The 26,861-nt window shown below is 47.6% G+C and overlaps 1 protein-coding gene across 3 annotated transcripts in view; it reads left to right on the forward strand.

Annotated features, from left to right (window-relative positions):
• The window catches only part of LOC144784941 (SLAIN motif-containing protein-like), a 227,660-nt gene that overhangs the window by 163,106 nt on the left and 37,693 nt on the right, over positions 1-26,861 (forward strand). For all 3 annotated transcript variants that reach the window (XM_078664055.1, XM_078664057.1, XM_078664056.1), the window contains 2 exons: positions 2,700-3,017; positions 26,510-26,647. In XM_078664055.1, coding sequence (XP_078520181.1) covers positions 2,700-3,017; positions 26,510-26,647 — 456 coding nt within the window. The remainder of the gene's footprint in view (positions 1-2,699; positions 3,018-26,509; positions 26,648-26,861) is intronic.

A 26,861-nucleotide genomic window follows, 5' to 3' on the forward strand; every position in this document is an offset into this window, starting at 1 on the left:
ATGCCTCGTTTTATAGCCGCAGTCCGTTCTCTCCTGATGTTACCCCCTCCTCGTCTTATAGCTGCAGTCTGTTCCCTCCTGATATTACCCCATGCCTTGTCTTATTGTCGCAGTCTGTTCCCTTCTGATATTACCCCATGCCTTGTCTTATTGTCGCTGTCTGTTCCTTCCTGATAATACCCCCATGCCTTGGCTTATATCCTGCAGTCTGTTCCCTCCTGATATTACTCCCATGCCTCGTCTTCTAGCCGCAGTCTGTTCCCTCCTCATATTACCCCCTGCCGCGTCTTATAGCCGCAGTCTGTTCCCTCCTGATGTTACCCCATGCCTCGTCTTATAGCCACAGTCTGTTCCCTCCTGATATTACCCCATGCCTCGTCTTATAGCCACAGTCTGTTCCCTCCTGATGTTACCCCATGCCTCGTCTTATAGCCTGCAGTCTGTTCCCTCCTGATATTACCCCATGCCTCGTTTTATAGCCGCAGTCTGTTCTCTCCTGATGTTACCCCCTCCTCGTGTTATAGCCGCAGTCTGTTCCCTCCTGATATTACCCCATACCTCGTTTTATAGATGGTCTGTTCTCTCCTGATGTTACCCCCTCCTCGTGTTATAGCCACAGTCTGTTCCCTCCTGATATTACTCCCATGCCTCGTCTTATAGCCGCAGTCTGTTCCCTCCTCATATTACCCCCATGCCTCGTTTTATAGCCGCAGTCTGTTCTCTCCTGATGTTACCCCCTCCTCGTCTTATAGCTGCAGTCTGTTCCCTCCCCATATTACCCCCATGCCTCGTGTTATAGCCGCAGTCTGTTCCCTCCTGATGTTACCTCCATGCTTCATCTTATAGCCGCAGTCTGATAAATCCTCCTATTACCCCTCCCCGTCATCCATACTCCACGTACTCCTTCCTTCTCAGTGTCCCTAGAATTCAGCCTGGGAAGGGGGATCCTTTACTTGACCAGTAAAACTTGGAAGTCCCTGCCTCTCACTCATGCCATCTGCTCTCTCCCTTACAGTTGAGAAGCTGGTAAAAACTCACTCATTTTCTCCAGTTTAATATCCTTCCTTTCCTGGGGTCAGCACAGTACCTGTGGTTCCCTGGTAACAGAGTGCAATACAGGTGTCTCAATCCATCAGTTTCAATACTTTGTGCCAAACAAGTGTGTGACACGAGTTCCGGAGGGGGGGAAGTAGAACAGTAAAACTACATGTCTCGGGATAGCACGTCTGTTGCCAAAAGAATCACCTCAAATTGCCCTACATCGCATGGCGTCCCTTTACAGGTAAGCATGTCATTCTAACAGGCCCACGAAGGCGGTAGCCTTTCACTGAGCAGTTCACATTAGGCACACGAGAATTGTGCTTTCCCTGATCATTGGTCAAGTTGTGGCTGTGCAGATGTGTGTAATATGATGTTAATTTACCAGGATATCTCTGAAGTCTGATCTCTTGTGCTACGAATGATGGCACTGTCTGTTCCACCTGCACATCAGCTTTAAATGTTGTCCACGGCCGTGCCAGGGCTGGTGGGACCATCCCTCCTTTCATTTCTCTTTTCAATTGCCAGACCTATCTGCTTTGACAAACCCCGTTTTCTGGTCTGGCCCAGAGTGTGCTGTAGGTGTTTCACCAGCCTGTTTTTTTATTATAATGTCCATGCACATAGGGGCTTTCGCACAGCTGTCTCTATCCATTAGTCTGTTAAAGTGGCATTCCGTTTGCGTGTGCCCACAACAGCACGGGGCATCGGGCAGATCGCTTCAGCTGTTGCCTCTCTTCAGTGTGGATGTTACCATTTTGCTTGTGCCTGTCAGATTTAACAGTAACCCTCTTCAGTGCCTGGACTTGTATCCCCATCTTGCCTCTTAGTTCATGTTTTTAAAAAACAAATTTAGACTTGTGATTTTTAATTTTATTTTGCAAACACATGCACATCACCTTTAGACAGTGCCATGTTTACGTTTCATTAATTTTGACTCTTAATTCCTCTTACGTATGGTTGAAAAATAAAAGAATACATAAAGCATCTGCGGCTTGTGTAGGCCTATTGATTTCACCAATGCTTTTTATTGATTGTGGCAGTGAGGTTTTAGGAAAGTCGTGAGGAAGGCTGTGCTTCTTCCTTATAACTGTCAATAGTTTGTATGGTTTCTGGGTACAACCCTCAAACTTCTGGGCTGTAGAAGTCTGTAGTTCAGTTAGGTCCAGTCTTAGAATTTAAGTTACTTTGTGCTTCTTGCTGGGGGCTGTCCATGGCCTGCAGATATTACAACCACTCTACAGTGTATGGCCCACTCTGGCGGTTCAAATATCTCACAGCCAAGCCATGTTCAGACACATGCTTTCCCCTACCTGCCCCTTGGCTCACAGTTTACAGAAACCCTTCATGGAACAGCTCTGAGGTGCAGCTGTATCTCAAATATGGAGTTTCTGTGTGGTGAGCGTGTCCGCTATCTGGGCTGTCCTGTAATCTGACAATAGAGCAAGTGTTTGGTGGACCTCTCCGGATGGGTCCTCATGTATTGTATGTCAAGAATGTACTCTTTGTACCTGTATGGTGTCCTTTACAGTTGGTTGAAGTGTAAAATGAAGGCCCTTAAAACCGATCACTTGTATATTCGATCAGAGCGTGTGCCCAGTTTGGTTTGTGTGTTAAGAATTGACAAACAGTTTAAAATTGATATGACTTCCAATTTTCAGGTCTCCGCCAAGACTATGCAACGAGTTCGGCCTCCGTGTCCCGTCGCAGCTCTAGTGCTTCCATGCATTCTTTGCGGAGGGGCACCTACAGTGACCAGGAGTTCGACACGCACAGTCTAGAGGACGAAGATGACTATGACTGCTCTCTGTCCTTTCGTAGCAGTCATCGATACTCCCCTTCTCCCCTCAGCTCGCCACGGTGTCAGTCTCCCTCCTCAACGGGAGACTTTGGAAAAGGCCCCGCCTCCCGCATTAGGCCACCACGGAGAACCGCGCAGAACCCTGCCCAGGACAGGATGAAGTTTACCAGCAGTGAAGGTACGTGGGCTTGCATGCAGCTGCTGTGGTCTTCTGAGACTTGTTTGTAAATTATTTAATTTACAGTCTTAGTTCACATAGCTCTCATAGTTTATGCTGTTCAACAAAACATCTCTTGCTACTCATGGCCATTTCAGATTCTGTCCAGTGAAATTTGTTTTTGAAGAGAGCTCCCTACTAAGTGGCTTGGCACATGGTTGTGGCATCCCCACATCTAAGTCTTCATTGAAGACCTGATGCAGAGTTGAGCTTCAGTCCCTGAGGTCAGGCCAACCACTGACTAGACAAATGGTTTCTGCTTCTGGTTGTTGTTGGGGGGTTTATCTTGTAGGTGTCTTAAAATCTGTCACAGCTCCAGTTCTCATTGACCTATTTTGGACAACTTGCTCTGGTGGTTCTTCAGCCACTTCTTGAGGCACTCTAATACCACTTACATTTTACCTGGCCCTTTGGTTTCTTTCACGCTCTTCCATTTGTTTGATCACAAAAGCAATTGTGCTGGCCTCACCGAAATTGTGATTCCTAGACAACTCCTGTAGTAGAGGTTATTCATGCATTTCACCAACTGATGTCTGAGGACCAGGCCCATAAAGGCTTCTCAGATGGCGGTCACGGATAACCATCTCAGAGTTACTATATTCAACATCACATTCTTAGGCCTCCCTTGTGTCTTTCTGAAGAATGTTTTTCAAGAACTAAATCTGCACCCCGTCAAAATGGCCTCTGTCATGAACCTGGAGCAGTCAGAGACCTCCTCGCCAAGACTCCGAGAGATCCAGTTACAGGCTATGAATAGTAGGTGTGCTTTCCTGTAGCGCCAAAATTGTGATGAATAATTTTTTCCTTGCAAGAATCCAAAACTCTGTCCACTGCTTTGGCAATATGTTAAAAGTCCTCAACGTTTTCAGTGTGTTAATCATTGTGGTTGGTTGGGACATGCTGTGTGCTGCCATTTCTTATTTATTTTCGTCACACAATAAGCTAACAAACAAGGTTCAATGCAATTTCTTTGTCATAGTACCTATTTTTCTTCAGCTCTTGACTTAACTGCTCGGCACAGTGAAGATAGTTTCTGCGTCCCTTCCTGCACTGTCCTTCGCTGATTCCCTATCCTTGTTTTCCCCCAAAGGAGTATCTTAATAATGTTCTTGTTCACAACTGCTACTGTGAACAAGGGCTTCTCAGAGCACGAAGGGATTTAAACTCACTTGGGCTCCGAGAGGCTTTTGTTTTTAGTAATTAGAACATTCTTCCCTCTAGCGTCAGAATGTTCGATTAGCTTTAGAGCCCTTCTAGCAGGCTCTACCGACCATTAAAGGTCCGCTCCCTTGTTAAAGGCTCTCACCTTCATCTCGGCCCATTAACGCTGGAGCGGGCCTTTAATGGCCGGTAGAGCCCGCTAAGTCGGGCTCTAAGGCTATATTAGAACATTGGAATGTTGATAGCTCCATTGAAGATACTGGAGTAGCTCTGGGCGTATAATGGCTGCTACAGGCCCAGAGCTCCAATGTTTGTCTTTGTTTCTCCCTTTTTAATATAGAACCTTTCACCCTCATTGGGTGGGATGTTCCAATAGCCCTTTTGCCTCAGGTTATACCGCTTGTTAAAGGCCCTCTATGTTGTTATAGGCCCTTGTCTCGTTTCAGGCTTATAATCTTGGTTCTGGGCCTTAAACAACCGACATATAGCCCTTGGCAGTGGGCTTTGAGCCTTTAATAGCAGAAAGTAGTGAAAGTGGTGAAAGAGGGCACCGTCACTGATGGAGTAATAGTGCCTAAGATTCCATCAGGACTAGACCACTTTGAAGCCAGGATAGTACAACGCTGCATTTTTCTGCAGCTTTTGGAGGGACAGCTGGGACTTAAAGTCCATCTCTTGAGGATTCTGGTGTTCACAGCTCCCCTCTTGCAACATTCATTCTGCGAAGGTGAGCTCCATCATGGACATCTCTGAACCCTGCAGTTCCACTGGGAAGAATCAGCTGGTTTAGCATAAACTGGAACCACTCTCTTCCCTCTGACCTAAACATAGGGCATGCATATCTACCAACATTTCTCCTAAGCTCACATTTATTCACGAATGCCTCTGCAGGAATTGATGCAACAGCTCCACCCTGCTCCTGGTTTCCACAGGGCATTTGCCTCCCAAATTCATCACAAGCAGTCCAGCTAATGCGTGTAGAGCTGCAGTCCTGATGCCCAGCAGGATATCCAGGGGCAGCCATGGGCTTGTGTAGGTAGAGCTTTACCGGGTTTCTTCAGAGGGGGCTACAGAGGCAACAATGGCAACGGTAGAGGTTCCAACACACGCACCTCTCCCTCCAATACCAAACAGTGACTTGCCTACACCCCCCCAATCATTTAACATCTGTCAGGGGGGGTCTTTCACATTTCCTACCCGTCTGGTAATCAATAACTACAGACAAATGGGTGCTAGGAATTATCCGTTCTGATTATTTCCTGGAGCTTACCAACAATCCTCTAAACATTCACACACGTTTACACAAAATGTCACCTACCATTTACACCGCCTAAAACAAGAGGTTCCGTCTCTCCTTTTGAAAGGAGCCATAGAGCCCGTACCATTACTATATCAAAGGTCGGGCTTATACTCCCTGTACTTTCTCATACCCAAAAAGGACGGTTCTCTCAGACCTATTTTAGACTTCAGAAAATTAAACCTTTACATACAATCAGATCACTTTCCCATGGTGATGCTTCAACAAGTGCTCCCACTGTTACAACAGGGCGACATTGTCTACTCTAGACTTGGAGGACGTGTATTTCCATATGCCAATACACGCACATTTCTCAGATTTGTTGTAGCGGGCCACCATTACCAGTTCAAGGTACTCCCATTCGGAGTCACCACAGCTCCCAAAGTCTTTACAAAATCTCTGGCAGTAGTCGCTGCTCACCTACGAAGACAACTTATTCATGTCTTCCTGTACTTGGATGACTGGCTCATCAAAGCCAGACCGTACCTAAAGTGTCTCCAGCACACTCACTTAACACTGCAGTTACTGCACCAACTGGGGTTCGCAGTCAATGGGTTGAAATCGCATCTTCAACCTTCCAACACGCAAAACTATCTAGGAGCCACTGTAGATACTTAAAAAGCCAGAATTCACAATATTCAGGCTCTTATTCTTCAGTTTCAGCCCACTCACTCACTACCAGCTCGAGTGTATATGCAGCTGCTGGGAATGATGGCCTCTTGCATCATGATTGTTCCCCATGCCAGGCATCACATGCGTCCCCTTCAGGAATGCTTAGCAAGTCAGTGCAGAATTGAGATACAGTTTCAGAGCAGATGAAATCCTCAAATTAGAAAATGATCAATCAGACAAGCCACTCATAAACCTGGTCATGGTTGGGTTCTTAGTCCTTTTGGAGCTTTGAGTCCTCAAGCAAAACACGCCTGTGGTTGGACAGCTGCAATGGGTTTTCAGCTATAAATGCCATTTGAGAGAAACTCCTGGACAGAGAGGAAAAGACATAGAATTACTGATTTGGCTGTGTGGAGATAAACACTGGCAGTCACTCTCCAGCAATAGGCTTTGAGAGGCATGTGAGCTGTAGATCACATACTTTGCCTATTCCTGCCATCTAGTGTTGGGTCTGGATGTTTGCCAAGTTCTTTTTCTTCAAAGAAGTCTTTCCAGTCACGAGGTAAGGTGACTCCTCCTTTCGGTGATAGTGCGCATGGGCATCAAATCCATTGTTAGATTGTTTTTTTCTGTCCTCTGGTTCGGACGTGTATTGCTGCGCTCCGGTTCGAAACAGTTCTGCGAGTTTCCCTCTGTGCGCAATCCACTCTACCTGGGTTGGTATTGTTTCGTACACGTCTCCTACTTCTCCGCGTATCTTATCGGTTGATGAAAAATTCTATTTCGATTGGAAGACTTGTGTAAGATGCGGGCCTAACCTCATCGGTCCTTCTTGCAGTCGATGAAACGGACTCCATTCAAATATGCCAGGCAAAGTATCCGTGCACCGATTTGCAAGAAGTGTCCAACTTGTGCTTATCTCCGCAGCACAATGAACAGGACTGCGATGAGTGCAGATTGTTTCGAATGCAGAAAACGAACCGCAATTGTCGTGCTCGACGTCGTGATATGCAAAGCTAGAACATCGAATACACGCCAAACATCTTTGGTGAAGGACCCGAGCAGGAAGCATTCGATACACAAGGGGCCGAAGAGAAGCACAAAACCTATATCTATTCCGGAATCGGACTCCGAGATGAAAGACAACATACCGCAAGGTCAATATCTCGTGAGGTCAATATCTCGTACGGAACACCCCTTGCCCAGAAATCCAATCCAGACCAAACAAAAGGCTTTGGTTCCACCTCCGGGCCACTGTCAGCACAGAGAAGATGTTTCTAACGCCCAGCCTCTCGGCTTGGCACCAAAACACATTGTTAAGCCTTCCGGCTCAGGATTGAGTCAGCCAAAATAAGGCACTGAGACGAAACATTCAGGCTCCAAGCCGAACATTGCTTCGGAGCCGAAACCCTCGACACCAAAATCGAAAACTGCTTCGGAACCCAGACTCCGGACAAGGAGTCAAAAATATTAGACACTTCTGGTAAACGAGTAGCCACCCAGGCAGCGAATCATTGGCGCATTGCCAACTCCCCGGCCCTATTAGCCAGGTATGATGGAGAGCATTGGGACGAAATGAGTAATTGCTCTTATGTCTCCCAGATGAGCACAATGCTCAGAAAGGAAAGCTCCTGTCCAGTTCCTCTATTAGATGTGCAGTAGATCCTGCTGACACGCAGCTTGAGAGATTAACACTAGTATGTTACTCAGGAGGCACGCCTAGTTAAGGATTTCTAGTTTTAAACATGAAGTTTAATAATCCATCTGAAATACTCCATTTGATAAAAAGCATCTCTTCGGGACCGAAGTAGATCAGGCATTGGAAAAAAATGAAGAAAGACACTGAGGTAGCTAAATCAATGGGAGCCCTACAGTCTCCTTCAAATCGTGGCTCATTTCTTCTCTCCTTCTACGGTGGGGAGTCCAAGACAACATCCTCAGACAATAATGCTGCCGCGTACAACTGCAACACTCAGTCTTACTCCACATGAGACTTCTTTAGAGCAGGGGTTCCACACCACGTAATTCCCCTTCGCCTAACAAGCAGTGACTACCTGTCGGGGGATGTCTTCTACAAATCCTCCCCATTTGGCAATCCATAACTACAGACAAATGGGTGTTAGGAATTATCCAACACGGTTATTGCCTGGAGCTTACCACCAATCCTCCGAACATTCCACCTCGTTCTTACAAAATGTCACCAGAACATGTACACCTGCTCAAACAGGAAGTCCAGTCCCTTTTGCTAAAAGAAGCCATAGAGCCTGTACCGTTACAATATCAAGGATCAGGCGTGTACTCCCTGTATTTGCTAATTCCCAATAAGCACGGCTCCTTGAGACCTATTCTGGACCTCCAAGAACTAAACCACTAAATACTGTCAGAACATTTCCATATGGTGACAAGTGCTCCCACTTCTATAGCACGGCGACTTAATGTGTACTGTAGACTTAAGACGCATATTTCCACATTCCAATTCACCCCGCTCATCGCAAATATCTCAGATTTGTGATAGCGGGTCAACATTACCAATTCAAAGTACTACCTTCCTGGTCAACACTGCTCCAAAAGTATTTACAAAATACCTGACAGTAGTTGCAGGTCATTTCAGAAGACCGCACATCCATGTCTTCCCATACTTAGATGGCTGGATTATCAAAGCCAGCACTTATCAGAAGTGTCTCCAACACACTCAAGCTACCATCCCCTTAATACACCAACTAGGGTTTACAGTGAATGTGTTGAAGTCCCATTTGCAGCCTTCCAACACAGAGACTTATCTGGGAGCCACCATAGACACTCAAAGAGCTCTAGCCTCTCCCAGTGCAGCAAGAATTCTCAGTATTCAGTCTCTTCTCACTCAGTTTCAGCCCAACCAATCATTACCAGCAAAAGTCTTCATGCAACTTCTAGGAATGATGACATCTTGCATTGTGATTGTTCCCCGTGCAAGACTTCACATGTGTCCCCTTCAAGAATGCTTAGCAAGTCAGTGGAACCAGTCGCAGGGTCAATTGACCTATCTAGTGTTGATAGATGGCCCCACCCATCGCTCTCTGCAGCGGTGGAACCCACAAAATGTATCCAAAGGACGGCACTTCATCGTCCCTGTTCCACAGACAGTGCTAACCGCAGACACATCGCTCACCGGTTGGGGTGCTCATCTACTTGATCACAAAATCCAAGGATTGTGGAGTCTAAAGCACAAAAGTCTCCATATAAATCACCTAGAACTACTAGCAGTGTTTCTAGCACTCAAAGCCTTTCAGCTTCACCTCATAGGCAAAGCTGTCCTAGTCCGCACGGACAACATGACCGCTATGTACTACATACAAAAATAGGGATGGACACACTCTCCAACTGTCACACCTAGCACCAGCCTTTTGGAAATGGGCTATACACCACAAGATTCATCTCCTGGCAGAACATTTTTCAGGAGTAAACAATCGGCTTGCAGACCTTCTCAGCAGATAGAAGCGGCAAATCCACGAGTGGGAACTTCATCCTCCAGTTCTCCTCCCCTGCTTTCAAGAATGAGATTTCCTCACATAGACCTGTTCGCCTCAGCACAAAACGCAAAATGCCCAAGCTTCGCCTCCAGGTTCCCACACCCACTCTCCAAAGGCAATGCCATATGGATGAACTGGTCAGGGATATTTGCTTACGCTTTTCCGCCTCCCACTCATTCTATTAGTAGTTCGGACACTCGGCAAAACATCCATCACACTGATTCTCATTGCTCCCACATGGGCACGTCAACCCTGGGTTACTACCCTGTTGGAACTCTCAGTAGTTCCACACCAAAAGCTTCATCTCACCTCCAGTCTCTTTACTCAGAGCCATGGAGAAATCAGGCATCCACATCCCAAAGAACTCAACCTAGCGATCTGGTTCCTGAAGTCATAGAGGTTGGTTATTTACAATTACCACCAGACTGCATGAATATCCTAAGAGGCTAGAAAGCCTACTACTAAGGCATGTTATGCAGCAAAATGGAAATGGTTTGTTATCTATTGTAACTATATCAATCCTCTTGATGCTTCTGTGCAGAACATCATCTGTTATCGGTTACATTTACAGCAATCTGGCCTAGCCTACACGTCCATTCGCTTACATCTGGCAGCAGTAGCTGCATACTTACAAAACAGACAGCACTTCTCTCTAATCAGAGTACCAGTGATTAACCACTTGGCTGCTTAGGGGTTTTCCCCTCCTGTGCTGAATATTTATGAATCCCATTTTACATGACGAGTTGACCTTGTCATGAGCACAGCTCCAGTGTGCCTCATGACGAGTTCACCTTGTCATTAGCATGCAAGTGGTTAAAGCCTTTATGAAAGGATTAAAAAGAGTGACACCACCGAGAGTCCCACCTGTACCAGTATGGACCTTAAACATAGTCCTTACAAGGCTAATGGGTCCACCATTTGAGCCAATGCACAGGTGTCAATTACAATTCCTCTCATGGAAGGTTGCTTTTCTCATCGCAATAACTTCAGTAAGGAGAGTTGCTGAACTCCAGGCATTACCTTTACAGGAGCACTTCTTTCAGCTACACAAAGACAGAGTAGTTCTTATAACCAGTCCTAAATTTCTCCCTAAAGTAGTTTCTGCCTTTCATATCAATCAATCAGTTGAGCTACCTGTGTTCTTTCCTCAACCTGATTCTGTAGCAGAAAGAGTTCTACACACCCTTGATGTTAGAAGAGCTATACTAAATTATTATTATTATATTATATTTAAGTTTATAAAGCGCTCAGCTACCCGTAGGTTTCCCGGCGCTGCAAACCAAATAAGGCCAAATGAAACGGGGAGTGTCAGAAGGGAAGACTGTTAGATGTTAAATAACCAAGTTTTTACTTGTCTGCGGACCTTAAGATAACAGGGTTCAGTTCGCAACCGGAGAGGAAGGGAGTTCCAGAGTGAGGGGGCCAGCCAGGCAAAAGAGCGGCCACCCATTCTGGATCTTTTAATTCTGGGAACCGAGAACAAGTGCTGATTAGATGATCGCAGAGTGCGAAGGGGGCAGTAGTGTTGTACCAAGAAGTTGAGATAGGGTGGGGCTAGGCCAGCTTTTATTCTATGCATGAAGCAAAGGGCCTTGAATTTCGTACGGCTTTCAATGCGGAGCCAGTGCAGAGTGCGCAAAGAACTAGAGGTAGGGGAGGAATTGGGGAGATTACAGAGCAATCGTGCTGCCATATTCTGGACAGTCTCTAATTTGCGAATTACCTCTTTACAGGCTCCCAGGAGCAAAATGTTCCCGTAGTCTAGTCTAGAGGTGACTAAGGCCTGGACCACGGTTTTCTGAGTATCCTGGGGGAGCATCCAGATGATCTTACGCAACCACTTGATGATAGTGATACAGATGGAGGAAGTTTTAACCACATGATTCTTCATGGATAACTGGTCGTCGAAAATGACGCAGAGGTTGCGTGCTGTTTTAGATGGAATGGGTAGCGTGCCCATTTGGGAGGGCCAGTGTTGGGGTCCCCATAAGGTGGTATTGTGGCCACACAGAAGAAGTTCTGTTTTCCCCCCGTTCAGTTTCAGTTTGTTATCGTACATCCAGGCAGCGATGTTACTGAGGCCTGCGCAGAGGGAGGAGGAAGAGGAGTGAGAGCCCGTAGACAGAGAGTAGATGACCTGGGTATCATCGGCGTACGAGTAAATGGTGAGCCCAGCTTGCTCCGCAATAGCAGCCAGAGGTCTGACATACAAATTGAAGAGCAATGGGCTTAAGATGGAACCTTGCGGAACACCGTACGCCGATGTATGTGTTTGGGAGACTGATGAGGAAGAGAAAACTTGGAAGGTACGATCCGATAGAAAATTGACAAACCAGTTGAGGGCTAGGCCGGTGATGCCAGATGATCTAAGGGCATTGATAAGAATGGGGTGGGAAACAGTGTCAAATGCGGCACTTAGATCAAGTAAAATAAGTGCCACGGTTTCCCCCCTATCCACTTGGCCTCGGATGTGTTCAGAGACCCCCAACAAAGTAGTTTCCGTCGAGAAACCAGATTTGAAACCAGATTGGGAAGGATGTAAAATACCCTTAGATTCGACATGGGTTGAGAGTTGAGAATTGATGTGCTTTTCCCAAAAAATTTTAAAAACCGGAAGAAGTGAAATTGGGCGGAAGTTAGATGGAATACTGGGATCAGCATTGGCCTTTTTTAATAGAGGCACAATCATCGCATGCTTCCATGCAGAGGGGTACTATGGCTTCTCTAAGGGAGGAGTTAAGAAGATCCAAAATTAATTCAAGGGACGAATTGTCCAACATTTTTAATATTTGAGGGGGAAAAGGATCCAAAGGGGAACCAGATTTAATTTTACTGATAATATCAGAGAGAGTATTGATGTTAAGAGGATCCCATGTGTCGATCAGCTGTGAAGCGGGGGGACAGGTATCCTGTGGGGGCCCTGAGTCACAGGAGATCGAAGTGTTAGAGAGTATGGGAAGGGTCTGTTGTACAGAAGTAGGGGACCTATCCTCTAAAGTCCCTCGGTCAGAGGATGAGATTAGGGGTGGTAGGTGGGGCAAAGAAGGGGGAAGGGCAGGTTTCTCAAAATCAGAATAAATGGTGTCAATTTTGGCGATGAAAAATTCAGCCAGAGAGTTGCATTGTGCAGTATCTAGAGAAGGTGGTTTGGGCTGACATAGTGCGCCGAGAGCTTTTGTACTACCTTAAAAAGAGCTTTGGGACGATTTTGTGCCTCAAGAATAGTACGGTTGACATGCTCAATTTTTGCAGTTTTGCATAAAGAGTGATATTTAGTTAATGCATCTTTGTAGATTAACTTGGAAATGTGGAAAGAAGCAAACAATTTTGTGAAACAAGGCAGCTTTTTGTTGCTTTTTCGCCACCACGAAAAGCCAATTCCATATCTAAATCAGGCATTACAAGATGGATCGTGAAATGTATCCAGACATGTTATGTGAAAGGAAAAATAACTTTGCTAATACCCCATAGAGCGCATTCCACTCGCAAGAGGGGGGCTACTATGGCCTTCTTGGGGAATATTCCCCTAGTTGACATCTGTAAGGCTGCAACATGGTCTACACCACACACATTCACCAAGCACTATTGTGTAGATGTGTCAGTGAGGCAACAAGCGAATGTAGGCCAGGTATCACTTAGAAAACTGTTTCAAACAACTGCAACGAGTACAGGTTAACCACCGTTCTGAGAGTATACTGCTATACAGTCTATGCAAAGCATGTGATCTAGAGCTTGCATGCCTAAAACGGATAATGTTACCTGCCCATTAAGCGTCTGTTCTTGTCAACGTAGAGCTGTAAATTCACATGCGCCCACCCACCTCCCCGGATACCTGTAGTCGTTGCAGTTCTCACTTTACATGCATACACATGGACATCTCTATTCTCCACTTACTAACTCCATTCTCACCCTCTGCGGGAAAACAATCTAACAATGGAGTCGATGCCCATGCGCACTATCACCGAAAGGAGGAGTCGCCTTACCTCGTGGCTGGAAAGACTTCCTCGAAGAAAAACAACTTGCAAACATTCAGACCTAACACTAGATGGCAGGAGTACGCAAAGCAGGTGAATCTACAGCTCTACGTGCCAAGAACAGATGCTTACTGGATAAGTAACATTATCCTTCATCTTACATTTCAATACTCCTGGTTCTTAGGGATTCCGCACCTAATTGTTGCTTATGATGAGCTCCTGGAAACTGAAGAGTTAGAAGGAATCCACTGCAGGGGAAGGTGAAGATTCAGACGCAAACTGCTTGTTGCCTTTTTGCTGATGTGGAGTCTGGGCAGACTTAGTGTATTCTTGAAGTGGTTACCACTGTGCAGTTGTTGGTGTTTGTCAGGTAGTTTCTCTCTTCCATCCCACCTCCCCCCCCAGCCTATTGCTTCTGACTGTTCACAACGTGTTGATGTGGACTGAATTGTGGGCAGATAAAAAACTAATACAAGGCTCAGGACCTCAGTCATCAACTGAGAATGCCTCCGCAGTCTGGTGGCTTCCTTACTTTTACACCTTCTTAAGATGCAAGCATGTTCTCAACCGCCAACTCTTAATAGGCTCCCACCTTGGTGCATGACTTATGCCGGGATAATCAAACCGGTGCTAATGAGATCTTTGTTTGTCAACTATTTCACCTCTCGTTTGTTCTTTGCATTCCCACATTTCCCAGCAGAAGTCAGACCACCAAAGAAGAGACTTGCATTAAAATGTAAAGTATGTTATTTATTTTTATTATTTATTCTCTCATATCACCAAAAAGCATCTGCAAAGCAAAGAAAGCCGCATCGTCTAACTGTCCGCCCTGCTGTCACTGCACTCGCCCTGGTCCATTCCACCTAGACCCTTACCTTTTGTCAGTGAGTCACTGTAATCATAGGGACGAATAGCCAACACCCAGGGATTGAGATCAAGTCAACAAGCATTTGCAATGCAATAGGTCTCGCAGCATTAAACTTTGAGTTACTGGCATTGTAAATGACAATGCTTTGCATTAATTTTTTTTATGTGCAATTGGTATATAAACATTGTTTGTGAGTGGTTAGCTGTTGCTTATGCTAAGCTAAGTTGGCAGTAATATAGAGTGCTAGTCTTGCTTGTTATAAGCATGCTGATTTAATGCGCTCTGATACCTGCGGGTAAAGTTTGTGCTATATAAAAGTGAAAACTAATAAATAAACAAGTCATTTAAAGGATTTAACACAGAAATGTCTTTGCTTCACAAATGAAACAAGTTGGTTTGTTAAGGCTATTGTAGGAGCATAACAAAAACAGAAAATACCAACTAGGCGTACACAACAAACTTTTCAATGCCCTGCCATCCAGGCTACTTACCTCAGGTGTGCTGTAAACCAGTGTTGTAATGCAAAACGATGCCCCCCTGCAGAATGTGGAAAGAGGCAGCAGTGTCTCCCTTATCTATCAGATATTGTTGTCCTTTCGCCGAATGGGGTCACCTTGAAGGCTTGAGGAACTACCTTGCAGTGCGGGGCCTGTGTTCCATCCTGGTCAGTCATTCCTTGCACAATCATACAGCACTATTGCCAAATTAAAGAGTGGGACCTCTAGATTGGCATCAATAACAAGTTTGCGTTGCGAAGCCGCCTTCCATGGCATGGTTGGCAGACTTAGGACTCATTCATGGGGCAGCAATTGCGATAAAGGCCTGTGCTTCATCTGAGGGCAATACCCTGGATCGCGCCGGTTAAAATAATCCTTAATAAATAGAATCGTGTTCAAGTCACCAGGTTCACGGGGCTGCTGAGGAAATAGTGATTGAAAACAACTCACGCTTGACACACAGTCACTCATTCTGGTGTATATCAACACCCGTAGAACATCAAGATAACCTCCTCATGCGCTGCCTTTCTGTAAATATGTTTTTGCAGCGTGAATCTTTCTGGATTCACTATGCTGTGCATATTCCGCAATCTGGTGGTTGGGTCCGGAATCGTAGTTTTTTTTCTTTTTTTTTTTTTTGTCGTAGCCCAGGTGGGCGTCGACGTCCCACCATTTGGTGTACCTTCGGTGACGTCGGCGTGCTTCCGGCGGAAGCTACCACCCTTGGGCGCCATCTTCAGATTCTTTTTTCCGCCGTTGGGTCTGGATCGTCGCGTGAAGCTCCAGAAGTTTTGGAGAAGGAAAGGAGAAAATACTGCAAATCTTCAACCGAGAAGACCTGAGAAGATCAGGAGAAAAGGACCTTTAGAGAGGAGACGACGAAGAAAGGAGAAAATCTCGAAATCTTCGACGTACTTCGAGGAATGCACACATCGGGGGCCCCCTGAGCGCAGGGATGTAAAAGACGCCCTTTAAATTCTGCAAGAACTGCCACCACAAGTTCGCACAGAAGGACCAGCACCCAGTCTGCAACCTCTGCCTACCTATCGACCACGAGAGCAGAGACTGCAACGCCTGCTCCGTCTTCAAGCCGAAGACACTCCGAGTCGAGAAAGACAGAGGATGGCTCATCACACGATGCAGGGCAAGGGCCAAGCCCCGACGCTTTATGAACTTGGCCTCTCCACAGACGACGAGGACAACATCGCCGAAGGCCCAGATGACTTCACGGTCGCTGAGACCGATAAGAAAACGCCTGAAATGGTAGGAGAGTCTACGACCCCGAAAACTCCCACAGGGCCTCGAAAACCAGAGGCAGACTCTCGAAAGTCTGAGCCCAAAGCCTCGAAAGGAGCACCGGCGTCGAACAAATCGACGACCGAAGCTGCATCCTCCGAAAAAAGAGCCCAGCGGATCCTCCGAGAAGGACTCCCGGCGGCAGAAGACCAGCGAAAAGCAAAGGTCATCGAAGCAAGCACCTGAAAGAGGGCCTTCGACTTCGACCTCGACTTCAACTTCTACGTCGAAAGAAAAGGAGCCAAAGAAAGCTTCGATGGCGCCGCCGAAAAGGGCGGCCGAAACGCTCGATGACGAAAAGGCCGCAGAGATGCAGAGAAAGAGAAAGAGGCTCGAGGCCGAAATGGAGAACATCCTTCAGAGAAGGAAGGATTTCGATGAAAAAATGAGAAGCTATAAGATCCCCTCGAAGCCGGCAATGACCGTCGCTGAGGTACAAGAGCCCGAGGAGTTCGACGTCGAAGAGCCGCCGAAAACCCCGGAACCTTCGGAGCACGAAGAGGAGGAAGACCTCTACTATACAGAAGGGAATTACGGGGAACAGCAGTCAAGCTACGGCTCAGGTTCCTCGACGGCCCAAGACCAGGAATGGCAGGACATCGAGGCCGAAAACCCAGAGGAGGCGGTGGAAACATACCCCTCGAGGCCTTCACCCCCGGATGACATTGGGGCATACAATGAGGTGGTAAGAAAGGCGGCAGCAGCCTATGAGGTTAAGATGGAAGAGGAGAAGCCAGAAGCAGACTTCCTGCTCGAGACATTGCTCCCCATACAGACCAGAAGCCAGTTCCTGCCCATGCTCAAGAGTATCACAGACCAGGGGAAGGAAGCCTTCAAGGACCCGGCTACGTGCAGATCAGTAACGCCGAGGACGGAGAAGAAATACAAATTCTCCTCCCAAGACCCAGCTTACATCAAGGGATCCGTCACAGCAGATTCTATAATAGCTGCAACAGCCAGGAAAAGGGCAAACGTCCCAACAACGTCTGGACCCCCACCTGACAAGGAAAGCAGGAGGATGGATCTAACTGGCAGGAAGATTGAGAGGAACGCCGCAACGCACTGGCGGATGGCGAATTCCAACGCCCTCCTGAATACCAGCACTGGGAGGAGATGGGACAGTTGCTCAAGCACCTTCCGGAACAATACCGTGAGAGGGCATCACACCTTGTGGAAGAGGGGGAAGAGCATCCCCAATTCGTGCCTGAAGACAGCTTTGGATGGGGCAGAAACATCCAGCAGACTGATGGCTATAGGCATCACAGAAAGAAGGCAAGCCTGGCTCAGGATCCAAGGCTGAGGTTCAGAACAACATCCTGAACACACCCTTCAATGGTGAAACACTGTTCGGAGCCCCAGTTGATGATAAGCTCACCCAACTGAAGAAAGACAACGAGACGGCAAGGTCCATGGGGGCCCTGCAGTTCAGAGGGATGAGAAGGGGCACTCCTACACGGAGGCCGAACGGCAGAGGTGGAAATCAGCGAGGAGATTCTCACCAAAGTTTCCACCAGGGGCAACAGAGTGACAACCAGGGCCACCAGGGCCAGCAGAGGCAAGGCTGGAACTACCAAAGCAGGGGCCAGTCCTTTCGGTCAAGAGGAAATGGACAAGGCCAAAGAAGGAGAGGCGGTGAACAACCACCCTCTAAGTGACTTCAGGCGAGAGAAGGTGCCCCACCACCCAAACCCTCCGGGGGAGGAGCACGGGAAAACAGAGAGGAGAGGGCTACACGGACAATACACAAAGGAACATGTAACACCGGTAGGAGGAAGATTAAGATTTTTTCTCCAGGAGTGGAGCAAAATAACAACAGACAAGTGGATACTCAATATCATGCAGTACGGATACTGCATAGAATTAGAAAAGAGGCCACCAAACAGAAAACCAAAGAAAAGACAGCACTCGGGAAAAGAGCTGCAACTACTGCAAGAGGAAGCCCAAGAACTGCTCCTCAAAGCGGCCATCGAACGAGTTCCTTTCAAAGAACGGAACAAGGGCGTGTACTTAAACTACTTCCTAGTGCCAAAAGTGGACGAAAGTCTAAGACCCATCCTGGACCTACGGTTCCTGAACAAATACGTCAAAACTCAAAAATTCAAAATGACGTCCCTACAACAGGTCATCCCACAAATAAAAGCAGGGGACTTCCTGTCTACAATAGACCTCAAAGATGCTTACCTGCACATCCCCATGAACAGGCAGCACAAGCACATGCTAAGGTTCACAGTAAACCAGGATCACTACCAATTCACGACCCTGGCGTTCGGCCTAAAGTCAGCACCAAGGGTGTTCACCAAATGCCTCGCAGCAGTGGCCGCACATCTAAGAAGAATGGGGATACACGTGTACCCCTACCTCGACGACTGGCTGGTAAAGGCAAGCTGTTACAGGACATGCAAAGAGCATGCAGAACAGGTGACAAGAACGCTAACAAACCTGGGGTCTCCATACACTGGGGAAAATGCTCGATGGAACCAGAGCAGGTGAAGATCTTCCTGGGAGCCCAGATCGACACCGTCCAATGCAGAGTCCTACCGAGCGAGAAGAGAACGCTCAGTCTGTTATGGGAGAAACGTCACTACCAGAAGGGGCGAGCTCTGACAGTGAGGACTGTGAGCAAGATCTTGGGGATGATGGCATCATGCATACACCTGGTCCCCAATGTACGCCTGCAAATGAGACCACTCCAAGAGTGGCTGCAACAGCATTGGTCACAAGCTACAGGAAGTTGGGAGGATCTAGTGGTTGTAACGCACAGGGTGCAGGAGGATAAGGTGGTGGACCAAGGAGAGAATAACCGAAGGGAAACCTCTAACACCACCGGACCCAACAGTGACCATCACCACAGACGCATCCCAGAAGGGGTGGGGCGCACACATGAACAGGCTCAGAGTGAGGGGTCTGTGGAGCCCTACAGATGCAGTCAGGCACATCAACTACCTGGAACTGAAAACTGTGTTGCTAGCCCTCAAGGCCTTTCAGAGACACCTGTACAACCAGAAGGTGCTAATACAAACAGACAATACCACAACGATGTTTTATATAAACAAACAGGGGGGAACTCAATCGTTCCCTCTGTCAAACTTGGCACAGGAGATCTGGAAATGGGCTATACCACTAAAAATAGACTTGCTAGCCATACACCTGCCAGGGAAGGACAATGTAGAAGCGGATTGGCTCAGCAGGCAGACTTCAGCGTCCCACGAGTGGGAACTCAATATTCAGGAAACAGAGAGACTATTCAGGAGATGGGGCACACCAACAATAGACCTGTTTGCAACACGTCGGAATGCAAAATGCCGATACTTTACATCCAGGCAACCAGAGGCACTGTCCCAGGGGAATGCCCTATGGATAAGCTGGTCAAAAACATTTCCCTACGCTTTTCCCCCGATACCACTGATCCCCAGGGTTCTCAACAAATGCATGAAGAGCAACATGACGCTCATCCTTGTGGCACCACAATGGGCCAGACAGACCTGGTTCTCTCAGATAATGGAGATTGGGCAGGGGCCACCACACAAGTTCTCAAAAAGAAGAGACCTACTCTCCAAGGAAAACGGAGAAGTTCTACACCCAGAGCCAGAGAGCCTCAACCTCTCAGCCTGGCTCCTGAGGACTTAGAATTCGCACACCTAAAACTACCAGAGAGCACCCTGCGGGTGCTGTGAGAGGCAAGAAGGCCCAGCACACGCAAGTGCTATGGGGAAAAATGGAAAAGATTCACCCAATGGTGTTGCAAGAAACAGCTCCAAAGGAAACTGACCAAGGAATCCACGGTGCTAAGGTACCTCACGCACCTAATTAAAGCTAAACTAAGCTCATCCTTGCTGAGGGTGCACCTGGCAACGATTGTGGCATACACAAGAGGAGAAACAGGGAGAAGCTTCTTCACATCCCAAGTCGTAAAAAGATTCCTGGAAGGAGCTAAAAGAATAGCGCCGCCTAAAAGAATGCCGCCACTGGCCTGGAACTTAAATGTGGTACTGACGGAGCTCATGAAAGCACCTTTCGAACCCATCCATAAAGCATCACTGCAAATGTTGACAATGAAGACGGCTTTTCTGGTAGCAATCACCTCGCTACGAAGGGTGAGTGAGCTGCAGGCGCTCACACTGCAGGAACCCTACATCCAGATACACAGTGACAGGGTCGTGATGAGAACTGACCCTCACTTCATGCCAAAGGTGGTGTCAAGGTTCCACATGAATCAGAGTATTCAGATCCCTAGCTTCTTCCAAAATCCCACCACAAGCGCTGAGAGGTCGCTCCACACCCTAGACTCAAGAAGGGCTGTGATGCATTACATTGAAAGAACGAAGGACCACAGGAAGACTAAACAGTTCTTCGTGTCCTTCGCAGACAGTTACATGGGCAAACCAGTAACTAAAAACACCATAGCTAGATGGATCGCACAGACCATTCAATTCTGCCACAAACAAGCTGGCCAGGAGCTAACAGGAGGGGCATAGGCCCACTCCACCAGGAAGAAAGGAGCAACAATTGCCTTTCTGGCCAACACACCAATTCAGGACATATGCCTGGCGGCAACATGGGCTTCAGTGCACACTTTCACTAAGCACTATTGCGTGGATGTACAGATGAACAAAGAAGCCCAAGTAGGGCAAAAAGTGCTTCAACATATTTTCAACAACCAACGCTCATCTTCCACCCAACCGCCACAAAAGTAAGGAAAACCGCTACAAAATCTATGCACAGCATAGTGAATCCAGAAAGATTCACGCTGCAAAACGAATAGTTTCTTACCTGTCGGTGTAGTTTTGCAGCTTGAAGATCTTTCTGGATTCACTAGCGAACCCACCCGGCTCTGCCAGAAAGATGAGGCTGGAAAAGAGGGTGGAAACAGATGGAAAAGAAAGCAAGTTGGAACAATTACATGATACGTGGAAATACTAACGTTGAAAAACGATTAACAAACATAGCCATGGATTCACTACAAAGACAAAAGAAAAAGAGACAGAAAAAAGAATCCGAAGATGGCGCCCAAGGGTGGTAGCTTCCACCGGAAGCACGCCGACGTCACCGAAGGTACACCAAATGGTGGGACGTCGACGCCCACCTGGGCTACGACAAAAAAAAAGAGAGAAAAAAGACTACGATTCCGGATCCAACCACCAGATTGCGGCATATGCACAGCATAGTGAATCCAGAAAGATCTTCAAGCTGCAAAACTACACCGACAGGTAAGAAACTATTCGTTACGAATCCTGACCACGTTTTCCCAAAACTAAAATAAAATAGAAAGCAAACCTAATATATTTTGCATTTCTAGCAGCGGCTAAAAAGTCAGAAACGCTTTGAAAACTTGAAGGTGCACTTGTGCAATATCTCAACAATATTACACGGCCCACAAAACCGCAGACAAATAAAGTGGATGTTATAATACATAAGGCCATCTGCAAATTGCTCTGCCTCAACCACAGCCTAAAAACAGCCAGTACCAACATTATGCACTTGAATGTACTGCATTATTTCATATTCTTCAGCATGATTGAATGTGCCCGGGCTGAATCGAATCGCTCTCCGCAGCAGGCACATGAACCCACAGTACTAAACATACCACGAGATCCAAAAGGGTGGTTACAGGGAGACATAAATGAAAACAAACTGCTGCTGCTCCCTGTGCGTCACCGTAATGCAGGCTGACGGCTGATACACTCTCTGCTGTAGTAAAGTGCTCCAGAGCACGGCTGTAGCACCCACTCCCGAGCACGGCCCCACCGGCCCTCCCTCCCTCCCTCCCACATATCAAGTAAAATAGATCAATGTCTAAATTCTTTCGGACACTTCTCATCAGCTTGGTTTATGGATTTCCTGCGGATACAGGACTCGTCTCGCCTGGTTTATACCCCCCTCCCTCGCCGGTGCAGTCCAATGCGCTCCCATGTCCAGCTCACAAGCAGCGCCTCAAATCCCTAAATGGCCTCCTCTGTTTCTGATTATTTGTCACCGCTTTCTTGCTCTTTAAAGTATTTTCTTTATTTAGTATGTCTGTATGGCAAGCTAACATAATAGTGGGTTAATGCGTTTGCTGCAAAGAAGAACTGTGCGCAACCTGTGGGACGTGGGTGCAAGCACCAGAAGGGCTAACCCAGGATTTTATGTACCTGAGGTCGATAAAATGAAACCTAACGAGACCCATTTTGGAAGCATATTGCGCCGTCACTCAGTGCTCTGCTCTGCTAACATGAGGAGCATCAGTAAATAAAATGAAAATGGGCAAATGCATTGTTTTTGTTTTAAGTGGGGAAGGAGACAACGGAAGGAAAGGGGGGGGGGGGGGCAAGGTTGTATTTCTTCAATTTAGTTTAACATAACACTGTGTACCATACTGTTAAACCAGAAAGGACCTGCCCGCTGGCACCCAGGCCCCTTTCTCCTGTGTCACTGCTTCATAACTTTACTACAGAAATTAGAATGCGTGACAACAAAAAAGTAAAAAGATGTGGGAGCTTTTTTTTTTCTTCTGAGTTACTGATCCGAGTCGGATGGGTAAGAAAAAAGAAAAACAGGCAAACTCGTTTTTGTTTTTTAAAGTAAACATGGAATTTGGAAAGAGAAGTAGAGAACGAGCGGAAAGGGTGGGCAAGGGTCCATTTCTTTAATTAGCCAAAGCAGAACCCAGTGTACTGTAATACCGACTATGACATCATTGCATCTGGCAGCGCGAGACCGGTCGTCAGAGGGTGGTCCCCCAAAGAGTCCTTGCTAGTGTTTTGGGAGAGGAGTGTACAGTCTTGGGGGTGGGAGGGTATCACTTCCTGTGTCAGGTTTCCTGATAGGCCCTTCCTTCTCCGGGATGCTTCTCAAGCTTGCACCCTGCGTGCTCTGTATCGTGGGGTGGCGGGGTACTGGCAATGAAGGGCAGAGAGGGGGTCAAGCGCTGCCGGTGATGCCCGCTGTCTTGGGGCTCTCTGATGCTGCTGGGGTTGGGGGCTCTCTCCGGGTGATGCTCCCGTCCCCCGCAGTATTAGTGCCGGAGTACTCGCTCTCGCCTGGATGGGCTCTCCTGGAGGCTCGTCTGCAGTGCTCCTGCAGGACCCCCGTCTCCCGGCAGTCTTCTCAATTTTTAGGTGAAGGGAGTGGGGCGGGGCTGAGGGAAGAGCGCAGCAGTGATGCTCTCTGGGGATGCTCTCTCCGCAAAGGCCGGTGCTGGTTGCTCTCCACACGGATGTTGCCGGGCGCTCCCGGCGGGCCTCTCTTTTTACGCAGGTTTGGAGGTCGGCAGATGCTCTCCCTTAGCAGTGCCAGTGTTGGGGAGTTCTCAGAGACGCCCCCTCCCGATGGGGTTTTCGAATGATGAGAGATGCTCTCACTCTCCGCAGTGCAAGTTTTGCGGTGCTCTCCTGGGGAGGGAGGTGGTGGGTCTGCTGGGGGCGCTCTCCCACGCTGGTGCTGCTACTCTCGTCCTGCTGTTCGCCCAGCATTGCCCCTCCCTCACTGCACTTCCGTTGCCGCGGTGCTCCGGTACTGCAGTCTCTTCCCTTCGCGTCTCCGGATCCCATAAACTGACGCAAATTGAAACCAACCAGGTGCAGGCTGAGAGTTAAGGTGGCGCCGGACAGTTCCACCTCAGCTCTGCTCTACACGACAGGGGTGCGATGCACAAGTATGGTCACGGGCACCACACACCCCGATGCCTTCAATGGAATAATCGTGCAATGGGATACCACGTACTTAAAGGTGCTGGCGCGATCGAGGGCTGGAGGCACCGGTAACCCGATATCCACCACAGAGCAACAACAAGCTTCGACGCTTATCAGCGCCGGCTCTGCATTGCCAGGCTGTGGAGACAAGACCTGGCCGCGCGCACAACCTTATCCTATGTGGAAACGCTTCGCGCGGCCAGGTCTTGTCTCACTTCGGCCTTCTCAGACTGCTGAGACGCCGACTATAGTTCTCTGGCCAGAACACGCTTTCAGCGCGTTACTAGCCGAGACCTAAAAAGGGAGACCATATAGATAGGTCAGGGCTCTTTTCTCTATTCGAGGCCACAAATCCTGACTGAAGCCCTGACCCAATCTTCTGCTGTTGGGGGCGAAGGGTCCCTCCATTTCAGACAGATTTCCCTCCTAGCAATAAGGATTAGATAAAAGAGCAACCTTCTATGAGGCCGCCTCAACAGCAAAGTTAGTGCTCCATCTTCTCCCAGGAGAATAAGAGTAGTATTTATATGAATCTCATGATCGAAAATCCCTTTAAGTGCTAGTCCTACACCTTCCAAAAGATTGTTGGAGGGATCCAGTCTCAGCTGTTGGGGCGAGAGGCTCTATATAAATATCGAAAAGAAGAGGAGATAGAGGGCACCCCTGCCGTGTTCCTCTTCGAATATTTAAACTGGAGGGAAATATACCATTAAGGAAAATCCTGGCCGAAGCTCCCTCATAGATCGCCTTAATTGTATTGGTACATTTAGGGCTGAACCCCATTGAGCTCAAAACCTCCCAGAGATAGACCCAGCATACTCGGTCAAATGCCTTGGCGGCAACAAGGGGGCAATTAACTGCTGGGTCTATGCCTGTATATATCTCTTGGGGATAAAGCCCTTCTGATCAGGGTGGATGACCTGGGGGCAAGCTTAGCCAATCTCCCCGCTAAAACGCTCATAAAGATCTTATCCGTATTGAGCAGAGAGATTGGCCGATAAGAGTCTGCCCTAGTAGGGTCCTTGGAAGGTTTTAGAATAAAGACTGTAGAGGCCTCTTTTCAGGATTTAAGAACCTGACCGCCCTGTCTATATATGGAATTAAACAGGTCTTTTAGGAATGGTATCAGGTCATCAATCACAAGCGCTATATACTTCATTTGGAAGGGCATTGGTGCCCGCGGCTTTACCCTTCCTGCCCTCACTTGTACTTAAACAAATCTCCTCCTTAGTGATTGGAACATCAGGAGCCTTGCAGCTTGCATCTGTTAAATTAGGGAGTTGCAGCTGGAAAAAAGGGACCATTAACAGGCCTGCATATCCTCCTGCTGCCCTGAAATGTGGCCCCTAACGTTGACAACCAACTTTTTGATAAAGTTCCTCAACCTGTCTGTCTGAGCCTTCCAAGCGAGTAGTGCACCAGCATTTTTCCCTATATTCAAAATTCTGCATGGACTTTACATCCCACTGGGCTCAACATTTTTTTGATCAAGAAAGACCCTATAGTTCATCCTTGCCTTCTCAAGTTGCTCCCGCAACCTTACCTGAACCTTACCTGGACATCAGTGGGCTGCGTTCCGGCTTGAAGCAGGCTGTCCTCGAAGGCTTTTAGAGTTGAACGTTCAGCCCTTTTTTGAGCAGAAGATGGACTTTGCAGTTCTCCTTTGAGAAAGTTCTTAAACGTATCCCATACAATATCTAGAGAGGCAGAACCAAGGTTGTCGAACGCCGCTGATGTATCTAATAAAATCAGGCCGCTCCCTTGTTTTATCAGCCATCATTCTTAGGTTGTCAAGGACCGAGAGCATCATAAGTTCAGTGCTTTGGTGTGCTCTGAACCCTGCTTGTTGCATTTGTAAGAGTTGATGATCCTCCAAGATGAGTGAGAGTGTTTTTAAGACATGTTGTTCAATCACCTTAGCCAGGAAGGGAATTTGGGAGATCGGCCTATAGTTCTTAGTGGCGTCTGCTCCAGATTTTTTTAGGAGGGGGGTTACTCGTGCGTCCCTTAGGTTTTGAGGGCAGGTAACTGGTCTCCAATGAGCGGTTTAATAGAGCTAGAATCTGGTGTTCAAAACCTGGTGCCGCTAGCTGGAAGATCCTTGGGGGGCAAGGGTCCGCCGGGGAACCTGATTTAGTGCCATTCAGTAATTGAGTTAATGAGCTGTGGTCCAGTGGGGGGAAAGCCGAAAGTTGATGGCCGGTGGAGTGGGGTGCCTGAAAGTCGGCTGGCTCATTTTGGTTGATTGGGGTGTTGTCAATCTCAGTAATAATGTCTTTGACTTTTTGCAGGAAATAGGACTGGAAGGTATTACAGTCTGAGACAGTGGTGACGCTAGCTTCTGTTATTTGGCTAAGTTCTCTCAGTATTTTAAAAGTCTCTTTCTGTTTGTTTGCGGACGCCGTACTCCTTGCCTCATAGTGTTCCGCCTTCCTGTCAATGATAGACTTTTTGTAGAGGGTTAGTTTGAAAGAGATGACCCACAGGCACATAGCTTGAGAGACATGTTCTGCCTCTAGTTGTTTGTGTGCATACAGGTAACCTAACCTTTGCTGTGGTTTCTTTGCAGAAGAGTTGCGGCACAGTTTACCAAACTTAACGAGGACAAGCCTACGTTCTCTGGATGCTGTGCGAAACAGCCGAAGTCTGGAGTCTGACCTGCAGGTGCCAAGCAGCCGGTTGACCAGGATGCAGCAGCCAGCAACAGGTGACTAGTACAGTGACCACAATAACCCGGTCTGACTTTAACGCCTGTGTCTAGGGAAATATGTCTTATATTTGCTGGTGGGTGAGGCCTGTAATGACCTGATGTAAGGTGACTCGTATGAAGTTGTGGTCTTTCTGTATCACTGGAATACAGAACTGTAGTCATGATTTGTTGGAAAGGTTTGGCCTTTGTCCCATTTGACAACTGATCTGTT

Source organism: Lissotriton helveticus, chromosome 10 (genome assembly GCF_964261635.1).
Source record: "Lissotriton helveticus chromosome 10, aLisHel1.1, whole genome shotgun sequence".
Lineage (NCBI taxonomy): Eukaryota > Metazoa > Chordata > Amphibia > Caudata > Salamandridae > Lissotriton > Lissotriton helveticus.